The sequence below is a fragment of the Alosa sapidissima genome, chromosome 10, assembly GCF_018492685.1.
Source record: "Alosa sapidissima isolate fAloSap1 chromosome 10, fAloSap1.pri, whole genome shotgun sequence".
In the NCBI taxonomy this organism is placed as follows: domain Eukaryota; kingdom Metazoa; phylum Chordata; class Actinopteri; order Clupeiformes; family Clupeidae; genus Alosa; species Alosa sapidissima.
Genome location: NC_055966.1, coordinates 17546509 through 17557983, shown reverse-complemented (window position 1 = coordinate 17557983; position 11475 = coordinate 17546509). Strand labels below are relative to the sequence as shown.

General features: G+C 40.2%; 1 protein-coding gene across 1 annotated transcript; it reads right to left on the bottom strand.

The window, feature by feature from the left end:
- Positions 1 to 1151: 1151 nt before the first annotated feature.
- On the bottom strand, positions 1152 to 9058 carry LOC121720820 (cytochrome P450 4B1). The gene is made up of 12 exons (XM_042107273.1): positions 8746 to 9058; positions 8107 to 8251; positions 7974 to 8018; positions 7647 to 7774; positions 7328 to 7452; positions 6724 to 6878; positions 6521 to 6627; positions 5058 to 5248; positions 4038 to 4171; positions 3557 to 3621; positions 2817 to 2899; positions 1152 to 1898 (listed from the first exon to the last, which is right to left on the bottom strand). The coding sequence occupies exons 1-12, from the start codon at positions 8944 to 8946 to the stop codon at positions 1721 to 1723; spliced, it is 1557 nt and encodes a 518-aa protein (XP_041963207.1). The 5' UTR covers positions 8947 to 9058; the 3' UTR covers positions 1152 to 1720.
- Positions 9059 to 11475: the final 2417 nt, after the last annotated feature.

The following is an 11475-nucleotide window of genomic DNA, read 5'->3' as shown; positions in this document are numbered from 1 at the left end:
CTGGACAAGCCGGTGTGACTCCACTTGGTTAATCAAATCATGCACGGCAATATATGTGAACCATGTGATCGCTTGCATCAGATGTTACAACACTGTCACAGCATACATTCCTGACAATTACAGAGTCTGACATGGCATTGTCCATTCAAGACTGTCATACATAGGCCTTCTGAACATTAAATGTCTTCTGACGTAAGGTTCATTTAAACTGCAGTAAGGCGGTGTGTATTGCTAAACCGTACACTTGTGCAAGGAGAGGAGTTTGCGATTCTGTGGGTTGAGGTGGCAGACTCAAGTAGACACAACTGCTTTAAGATGTGATCGTATGAAAGTATGAAGTGTTAATTTTTACCCATTTCAAAAGCTCTTTCCTCAGCACAACCTTAGTATTAGAGATGTGTTGTTGATGAAAGCAGCACTGTTTGCTCACCATTCAGAATATCATCTCCTCCAGTTCTGTTCCCAAGCTTTGCCCAGACAAAGTACTTTTAGGCATACATAAAGAAACATGTCTACCAATGAGTGAATAATGGACTGAGACTAGGGAGAGTTAAAAACATGAGGTTGCAATGAGGAGCTTTGGACGGAACCTAATTAGTCTTACAGTACTGTTCCATAACATTTATTTTGGCTGATTAGAGAAATAAATTAATTAATTGAATGAAATACATTAATTTAATATGGCTGATCTTGTCAAATACCATGCCTGATGCCTTGTAATTATTTGTAGGGAGTAATTCCCTGAGACACAGTATGAACAATACCGTATCTCAGGAAATGACTCCCTACAAGTAAGAAGTCCCCACTGAGCAGATGGGGAACATCAGTGGCTGGGCTGTTTTCCCTTCTTCTGGATGCATTCCAGCGACAGAGACATTAGGCAACAGGTGGTAGAGATGATGGGGGGGGGGGGAATTGATTTCTATTTTCCCATCACGGAGAGGGATGGGAATGTGGGAATGTGAAATCATTTAGAATGACGTATGTTTTTTTTCTATTTCAATAAAGTTTCTAAATAACATTAACAGGTTATTGCATCACTCTACATAATGTTGTTTGCTTAGTTAGGTTTTAAATGAAAGTAGGTAATCTAATAGCATTGGAATCGAATGCTGTGGCAACAGTGGCAATAAACTAGAAACTAAACACAATGAGTGGAAGAATGAGTGTTATTCAAACATCAAATTAAACATAACTGGCAGGACTATTCCAAAGCAGTAAAATGCAACATGCCTAAAAGCAGAACTTTTCACAATCTTTTCAAATCAATTTACAGACTTTGAATTCCATAGAAATACAAACAATTTTCCATTTTCAACAATATAAATGATTGCTTTGTTAGTACTGTATACACATATTATACACTGAGCTTGCTATTGAATTCCCTTAATAAAGATATATTAATTCTGCTTTCAAACAGGGCTTTGTAAAACATCCATATTTTTTATCTCAACCGTTTATTTCGGTCAGTGGAATTATACAAAAACTACAAGGTTGATTTCATGAAACTGGTGAAAGAGTGTGTAGCATGGGCCTATTAAAACAGCAGATGTGGATAAAGATTTTCTTGCACTTCCGAGAAGAGTGGACTATTGGCCTTGGCGGATGTTTGCACTCAAGTGCACTCCCAGTTTAGTGTTAGGTTCACTGGCTAATGAATCCATGTGTTGGATACCGAGTCTGTGTACTGTATCTACCCTCATGGATAGCAAGGCATGGCTCAGGGCTCCAGCTCCAGGTGTTTGACCTTCAGGTAAATGCCGTTGAGGGAGCGCAGCACCAGGCGCGGCAACATCTTGGGCTTGTTGTCTGGGTCGGCCATGAGCTCGTACTTCCTCAGGGTCAGACAGACTGCCACCTTCATCTCATTCATGGCAAAGTTCTGGCCAATGCAGTTCCTTAGAAGGGGGAGGAGGGGGAGAACTCAGTGCAATAGGAACATGGTTGGAAATTAATATTAAATACCGATATGAGAAAATGAGAAATGGCATACAAGAATATAGAACATGATGAATGTGTATAATATGTAGTCTTTCTTTGAAGATTTTTATTTTTAAAACCTATTTTCAATTTCACTGGTGGGCAACCACCTCATGATAACCTCTCTGTTGATTTTGATTTCATCTCATTTCCACATTTCAGCATTCTTATGCAAATTCCATTTCAAGGCAGCCGGCTAATACTTGTTTTGGTACTAAATTTAAATCCTAACCCTTAGGCAGTGGCATTGAAAGTTCATTGAAAACCACAAAAATTGCACCCAAACAAGAGTCTGAGGTTAATTAATCTCTGTGTCACTGTGTGAATTCTGTCTGGTTTTGTTTGTACTGTTCTACAGGAAACTTTAACATTTACAACTTAGAGGAGTGAGCCGAGCCATATTTATATCTCAAGGAGTCACTATATGATTCAAAAGCCCTTGACGTTAGTACTAATTAAGTCATATGTCCTCATATAGCCTGTTGAGCACAATTAAATAATCATGTTCAAACAAGTAGAAATACAGAGAGATACAACAAAGACGAGTATCCCCATTGGAAAAGCCCAAACTAAAAGCTGCTTATGTCAGATTGAAACAACCCAAGAGCAACACAAGCAGCCCTAGTTGCTTACACCCTGCCAAAACTGTCAATAACCTGAGAAGTTATTGTCTGCAGAGGGTCGTCACTGGGCCAAAGGCACAATGATTCCAAACTCCATTTAGGTAAATGAGTAGCTTCCTCTTCCACACAGTAACCTGAGCACTGCGAGTGCCTGCATGCCTTCTCCTATAACAGTGCCCGTGACACCAATCATCATCTGGCAAGCTCACAGACCTGGGGCCAGCAGAGAAGGGCACAAATGCGTGCGGAGACCTTTTGGCACAGTTCTCTGGCAGAAACCTCAGCGGGTCAAACACCTATGGCAACAACACAGGCACAGGCAAAGAGAGGCCAGTTAGTTTAGTTTTCAGGTTCCCAAGACTGTGTAAGATGAAATGTAATTCGAACATTTTTTCATATCAGTGTAATATCATTTGTTCATTTGTTCATATTATCACATTAGAATTCAAATGCTTTATGCAAATCTTTCTGCTTGACTGACATGTCTAAATAGCTGACAGCTCAAATATTTACACATAACAAACCGTCAGCATGACAGTGAAAAAAGCAAATTTTCAGGCAATCTTTAATGAGGACAAATCCCTATTAGTAGTTAAAAGACTTTAAGCCTCTATCAGTTAAATGACTAAAATGAATCATAGGAAAGACTGACTTTTATCAAAGTGCAAACGAAGAGTTCAGAAGCAAAACCCTCTAAATCCGTCTGACCACTTTTCTTTTAAATTAGCATTTTTTATCAGGCTCCTATAGGTTTTTGCCTACAAATCGATATTTCAGACCAGGAAAAAAGTGGTATTTAGGGGGGTTTGAAGCTAAATTATTTGATTAACGTACAGTATGCTATGTGTACAAAGCATTCACTCACCATCACTATCTAATTTTTGACATATGTGGCGTCTAGAGGGTTGTGCATCTAAACTCAATATAGATTATAGTTCCTAGGCACCACTTACATGGGGGTTCTCCCAGACTGTCGCATTCCTATGCAGACCAAAAACAGTGGTTCCAACCAGAAAACCTGTAGGACATAAACATGACATGACATTTTTTTAGCAGTGAACTCCCCTTAAACCAAATACAAACTGTGTAGTATCTTTAAAGTCTTCAACAATCACAAAAAGCACTTCAAACAGACAGTGGTTTTGAAATGTATCATTACATGACCATGTTTGTCCATAATCAATTCTTCAAAGAAGAAATTTTTATGAGATATCCTTACTCATTTATCTAAAGAAGCAACTACTGTAGGGCATGAACTATTACCACCCTAACCAGCTTAAATGACCTCAGACTCAGAATACTTATTCCAGCCAAACAAACAGATGGGTTAATATTTAAACCATTTTATGCTAGTCTTGCACTAATACAAAAGCATCTGTAACACCCTTGCATAAGAGGCCCAATAAAGTTGAATAAACAACTTTGATCACCCACCTGCTGGTACAGTCCTGCCATCGAAGAAGGTCATAGGCTTGGTCAGTTTCCTGGCCATGCCAGGTACAGGCGGGTACAGACGAAGAGACTCTTTGATGCACATGGTAGTGTACGGGATTTTGTGCAGGTCCTCCCTGAGATGGATACAAATAATTTCCATTTGTTTAATCAAACTTGTTCAAAAGATCAAAATGTGACTTCAGAGGTGAACATCAAACTTAACTCAGACTTGGGCATGGAAGATTCATGAAGCACGCTTCCAAGCAAGGTACTCTGAATGTCAATTCAATTTGAGAATTGAAAATAATTTTATGGAGAGCATTTCTGTAATACAGCTAGCTCATTCTTAATTCACAGGGAAGATATGTGGTGCAAAACATTACAATAACACCCAGATCACATTATAAAATCAAATCTGATCAATGCATACAATAAATCTATGGCTATTTATCTATCTATCTACAAGTAAAAAAATCAAGGCAAATTTTACATAAAGAACAAAAAGACATTAAACTGCAAACGGTAGTGTACGGGATTTTGTGCAGGTCCTCCCTGAGATGGATACAAATAATTTCCATTTGTTTAATCAAACTTGTTCAAAAGATCAAAATGTGACTTCAGAGGTGAACATCAAACTTAACTCAGACTTGGACATGGAAGATTCATGAAGCACGCTTCCAAGCAAGGTATTCTGAATGTCAATTCAATTTGAGAATTGAAAATAATTTTATGGAGAGCATTTCTGTAATACAGCTAGCTCATTCTTAATTCACAGGGAAGATATGTGGTGCAAAACATTACAATAACACCCAGATCACATTATAAAATCAAATCTGATCAATGCATACAATAAATCTATGGCTATTTATCTATCTATCTACAAGTAAAAAAATCAAGGCAAATTTTACATAAAGAACAAAAAGACATTAAACTGCAAACTTAACCCAAAATACAAATGAAAAACCTCCAGCCAGTCTTATAACACAGGATACGAGTGTCAGACATGGTCTCAGGCCGTACCAGTCCACGGTGTCCTTCCCCTGCAGCACCTGGCTGATCTCCTCCCTGCACAGCTGCTGGTGCTCTGGGTTGCTGGCCAGGCTGTAGAGGGTCCAGGAGATGCCACTGGCCGTGGTGTCGTGGCCCTCAAACATGAACGTGTCAACCTCGGCTCGGATGTCCTCGTCCGAAAGGCCCTCCTGATTCTCATCCTGACAATGGGAACATCCACCGTAAAAGCAATGTTGACTTCACAAGTGAGATCACGCAAGTGGAAGAATCAAACCACATGGAAATGTCAGACAACGCCTCTGTTTGAAACGAGAGAGAGCTATCAGGCATGACTTTGGTAAAAAGTTGTTTGACAAAAGGCACCTATATCAGACCAGACACTATCAATGGTTACAACAATGGTATAATCAGATAGTACAGTGTGTATTTCTTAGTGATGGGGACGAGACCGCCTATGCCGAGTCCGAGTCAAGACCGAGTCTTTGAAGGGTCGAGACCGAGTCGAGACCGAGTCTGTTGGTTTTCAAATACAGTCGAGTCCGAGTCAAGACCGAGTCTTTGAGGAAGCAAGTCCGAGTCGAGACCGAGTCCTTTAGGAGTCGAGACCGAGTCGAGACCAAGACCATAAAAAATTGCAGTTTTAATATTCATAATTTAATATCACCCCAGTTAATAATCAACAGTTAGGCCTACAGACTAAGCTAGATTGGGAATTGTTTAGAGGAGCAGTCTTAACGTCTAAATATGGACTATGCTGACCTACAGACACTCACCGGCAGCAGAGCCATAGAGATAAATAAACGGCTCTGACGGCAGTATCTTTGCTTTGCACCATGGGATGTCATTTTCAAATAATGCCGGTCAACATTGCATTTTATTATTATTGTTGTTATGTGTTGTCTGTTTTTTTATATGAACATAAAAAATGCGTTGGTCTCGAGGACTCGGTCTGAAATTACGAGTCCTTCTCCTCCCACTGTGGTCCGAGACCGAGTCAAGACCGAGTCTTTGAAGGAACGAGTCCGAGACGAGACCGAGAAAGCAGAAATTGGTCTCAAGACCGGACTCGAGTCCGAGACCGGACTCGAGTACTACATCACTAGTATTTCTTGCTAGATTTTGACAAATCTTAGCAAAAAAATGGCAGTTTCGAACCGCACTTAGATATCTAGGTTAGGTTTAACTCTCAGTTAGATATCTTAAAAGGCAGCAGTTTTACCTGTTTCAAACAGAGCCAACATGTAAAATGTAGGCTACAGCTTCAATTGCACTGGGAGGGGTAACTTATTGCAAAACATTGCAATTACACTACAATTACATTAGTAATTAATAACTATGTAATCAGAAACACAGATTATGGGCGGGAACATTATCAAACAATCAGACAAAAAAAATCTGCAACTCTGTAAATTAAGATAGAAATGAATTCAGTGTTCATAAACAGGGATTATGTTTTGGTTTAGGTGACATACCCTTGCACATAAGAGGATGTCTAAGAAGTCCATGTGTCTCTTTGTTTGTACTTTTTCTTCTTCCTCCTCATGCTTCAATATTTCTTTTCTCCTTCTGATGACTTCCTCTTGAAGAATTATATTATATTATTATATGTCATGTCATTGAAATAAGTATCATATTACTGAAATCAATTGAGAGATCTTAAATATTTTGCTGATACCTGTATGGTCATGTGCAATTTTGCATGCCTTCCTGAATCTGTACCCATGTGGACTGAGGTGGAATATAATATCACTGTGGTAGGGATAGACCCGGAAGCGAAGGTTCACCAGGTCACACAGCTCATACACAGCTTTTATGTATGCATTAGTCCCACTGCAATGGGAGAGAATGTAAATCACTGATTTACTGAGGTCTTGGCAGTGACCTGGACGGTGAAGAGTTTAGTCAGAAACTAGCCAGCTCAAAGTCTAAATATCAATGTACAAATCTAGTGAAGACCAATTATAGTTAATACAGTTGGCACTCCTGAACTTCTTCTAATTCCTACTGCTAACTTGTGTATTTTGGAAATGTCGTTCATGTTGCTACAGCAGTGCTCGGGGAGCAGTGAGGGGTTAGGTTGCTCAAGGGCACTTCAGCCATTCCTACTGGTCGGGATTCGAACCAGCAATCCTCCGGTTACAAGTCCAAAGCGCTAACCAGTAGGCCACGGCTGCCTCCAAGTGAATGGCAGTCTCATACACTACAAAACATATTTTAAGATTACTCCAAAACTGTTGCATAGTGTTGCACTACTGTTGATGGGTTTGGTTAGCGGTCACCTTTCTGTCTGGCAGTTACTGTTGCAGCTGAAGGCGCACTTCATAATGCTGTCCAGTGTCATTAGGCTCACATGCTGAAAAAGCTCAAATGACTCGTTTGCTTTGGCATGGGCTTCCCATTTATCCTAAGATAGATGGAAGCAATAGGAAGAGAAAGTTAAAGTCGTAGGGTTATAGAGGTCAATGAGTAAAGTTAACAAATCTGCTTTCAGTGATTTTGCATTTTAGAGCTAAATAGCCAAACCAAATATACCCTATCTCTTCTCATCCCTCTCACCTATACAATATAGCAGGGTCAGTGTAACGGCCTTGAACATACCAGCATAACTTTAGTTGAATCTGCAATCAATTTCACGTAAGGCTTTAGCACATCATAATGAAAACCAGGGGTGAGTAGTCTTCTGTGCCTGAACCACTTGTTTGAATGAGACACCAACAAGCCTTCACCTGGAAAAACAAAAGCAAAATAATAGGCAACGTTCGTACATTTGTACACGCCTTATCTTATAGTCCGTTTTGTAGCAATATGTGACAGCAAACTCAGAGGACACCATGGCATTGTTTCAAAATGCAAAGTCAGTGTCACATGCTGTCTGGAATTCTGTCATATGAAGCTCACTATCATTCCAATCTGTGGGTGCCCTACCTATCCATGGGATAAGAAACCTGTAGGCGATATCATCTTTAGGCTCTGTGGGGGAAGAAGAACAGTATTTTCAAACCATTTAGAAGGCCATTATTTATGCATATATATAGACTTGCCTGAGACAAACACCCACCTGTTGAGGCTAATATCGTTTTTGCATAGGATGGATGATGGATATTGAGGAAGGCAATAACTGGCCCAAACCACAGAGGAAATGCGAATGGATATGCCTCTCCCCATTTCACGATTTTGTCCATATCTGTTCCATCTTGTTTAAACTGTAAAGGAGTCGGTAGAGGAAAAGGATCAAAAATGCCTGGGATAGGTCTAACACTCAGGTAGCCTATCAAATAACTTAGAATTTAGGATGTCACATAGCAAAGATCAATCAACTGCCTTATTGAAAGACTATCCACAATAGCCTGGTTTCAGCTCGCTGGTCATTTAAGGTCAAGATCTTGATTCGAAGTCTGTCATATTCACAAGTCCTCTGCATCACTGCGAAGGCTAATTTATAGCGACGTTATACTGTAGCTACTATAACTTCAACAGAGAATTGTTTATTGGTTAAACCTGTTATGAACAACAGTCCATCGTTTGCCCTTTTTGCGTATTTGCATAAAACAGCTGAACAGACAAGCAACTTTGTAGCCTACTCTGAACTCAAAGCAATACAGATCCAATGGCATTTCCTTAAGATGTATTTTGAATGACAAAGTATCACAGCAAAGCACATAAGCCAACGAAAAATCTCCTCTACTTAGTTACTTACCTCACGAACGTGCCCAAATAACCAGTGACCAGGTGGTCCGGGAAAGCACTCAAGAGCGCGTGCACCCTCGTATCTTCTGACAACCAGTTGCGTTACCTTGAGAGCAATATACACAAGAACAACGACGGCTAGAATGTACGGGAAATGTATAGGATCTAGGTAAAACTCCACAGCTCTCTGCAATTTGTCATACATATCCATCGCACTGATCGCAGTATGTACAAGATTGGCAAGTCCAACACCCAATAGCGTATTTGACCTACATGGAAACCATAGCGAGGGGGAAGAGGCAGACGTCAGCCATGAATAACAAACGAAATGGGAGGGACATACCGACTGGGGTAGAAGCAGCTGCGAACTGTTTGGACAGCAGCGGATTTGGACTTAGTCGGGTCTGTCAGGAGGACTAGTCAGAATGCAAAAGAGATCCTTCTCTGGCATGTTCAGTTAGCCTACTGAACGAAATCTCCATGTCACTTGTAGATGGTAGGCTATCACAAAGGATAACTTAAGCAAGGGGCAACAGTCACTTTCCATTGATAAAGTAGCCTACATTAGGCCTACATTACATTACATTTGTCTGACGCATTTTTAACCAAAGCGACTTACAACATGGTAAACAGTTTAAAGCTTTTAGAAACAATTCTAGAACAATTTATTTAAAAGGTAGCAGTGCATAGTCTGAAAAACCCAGTTATCATGACCCAAAATCTGTACCATACAGTTTCTTTATATTTTGTCACCTTTACCTGCCTAATCTAACCCTCTTCCTATATATTTCATCTCAAATACTCTAGCCTAAATGATCAGCCTAATGTTTGCTTATGACTCACTGTTGGTGAGTAATAGGCCTATGTGTATTCACCGTCTCAGGTGGCAACGGTTTGACTATAAGAGGCCTATAACTAATCTCAGCATTAAGCACTAATCTTCACCCTGAAATCACTCCATTTACAGGCCAGATAAGAAACTGATTTGAGAGAGAGAGAGAGCAGACCCAGTATACAAATCACTCCATTTCTAATCCAGGGGCAAGGCAGTGCTGCCTTGATGTCACCGGTGGTGCCCAAAACACCATCAAGTGTTAACCCCTCAGCCCATTTGACAGCATGTGACACACAGAATCGCACCCTCAACGTACCATTTATAGATGCTGAGGTGGAAAAAATCAAACCACCTTCTCTCTGAGAGATGCACTGGCATCCTCTGTGTGTGTGTCAGAGGTGCTATCGTTCTGAGGCCTGTGTATTCTCGGAGAGTACCTGCATTTGAAGTAAGGGTCTTATCTTTTCTTCTGTGAAGTATGCCCAAGAAAATTACCATCCACCATTAACACATCATTTTAGGTGAGATTTCCATACCATGGGAGCTGTCTTAGCAGTTTCATCTTACACGTGTGGTATTTTGTAAACGATTAAGAGAGACTCTTTTGTCTTATTGTTCCTCTAACAGAAAAAAAAACACACCACCATCAAAGTGGTGGTATGCTGTCAGAGGTGATGGCTATCAACATGAATGTGATGGGGAAGGCTGCTTAATGGATCTTTCAGCTACTGACAGGATGGAATTAGACAATATCCTCAAAGTTCCTCTCTTGTCTTAACCAACATTGAAGACCACATAGCGGGGAATTACACTTGTTGGATTATATCAGGAGACGGACAAGAGAGAGCTCTTTCATTGATACCAGCCCTCCTGCTGGTAACGGTTATCAGCAGATGTCATCTGCTGATCTCGATCCTGAACCTAATAACCTTCCTCTCTATCCTGGTGAGGTTTCACACACTGTTGATCGGGATTTTCCAATTGAGTTGATCTCCCCTCTTTCGTTGGTTCAGATGATAATGCTAACCCCATTTTTGTAAATTTCCAAGTGTGAGGACTTCCTTGCTCTGCACCCCATGTCTAACTTGCAGGGCTCGGCACATCACTGGTGGGAGATGGGTTAGAGGAGAGGATCCATAATAGAGTTCAGTTACTCCATGCGAGTATGAGGGATTTTACATTTGTATTCCAGGCCTTCTTCAAGAGATTGAAGCCTGGAGCAATGGAGAATGAGATGGTTAAGATGCTTTTAAAAATGATGAATCCACAGTTAGTCAACCAACTGCATGGATGTGAACACACCATGAAGTTGTTAGACTTGGGCAACAGTTGGAGAAATGTAATACATCAATGAAAGTATGAGCAGAAGGTCCTCATGACTTAAAGCTCAACACGTAAATGCCGTAAGTGTTGTCCACACGTAAATGAAACTAAATGAAAAAGGTATTTTTGTGAAAACGGTTTTACAAAGCCTGTATTCCACACCGGTTTGTTATGTGGAGTGAAATTATGTTTGACTTAATTAACTTCCAATAAACCAGGACCTGCTGGTACATTCAAAATCACACCTTAAGAAAAAATCTATCCCACTCATTTTATCAAAATCACATTGGGAAGAATAAACCAAAAGTTAGTATTTAACCATTTTAATTTCAAGACCCCATAACATCAAAATCAATCGCATTGGCTCCTCCCTCTTCATTATGTCATTAAATTTAGCTTTAAGCCTGATGCTTTGGCATATCGTTGCCGTGTTGGACAGGCAAAATGCGTATGTCACAGCTCTATACCAGACATAATGCCAAAAGTAATATAGTCATCAGAAGCCCTGACCTTAAAAATGAACTTTATTATTTTTACACTTGAATTGAAAATTAAATTTTCCGTAGAAATAATGCGTGTCTC

Bases quoted from the DNA above. Each gene is read 5' to 3' on its own strand.
- LOC121720820 (XM_042107273.1), bottom strand. From the start codon at position 8,946: ATGGATATGTATGACAAATTGCAGAGAGCTGTGGAGTTTTACCTAGAT. The intron at 8,019-8,106 runs GTGGGTGTTTGT...CTTCCCCCACAG, and splicing joins AACGATATTAGCCTCAACAG to AGCCTAAAGATGATATCGCC. The intron at 4,172-5,057 runs GTACGGCCTGAG...TATCCATCTCAG, and splicing joins GGGAAGGACACCGTGGACTG to GGAGGACCTGCACAAAATCC.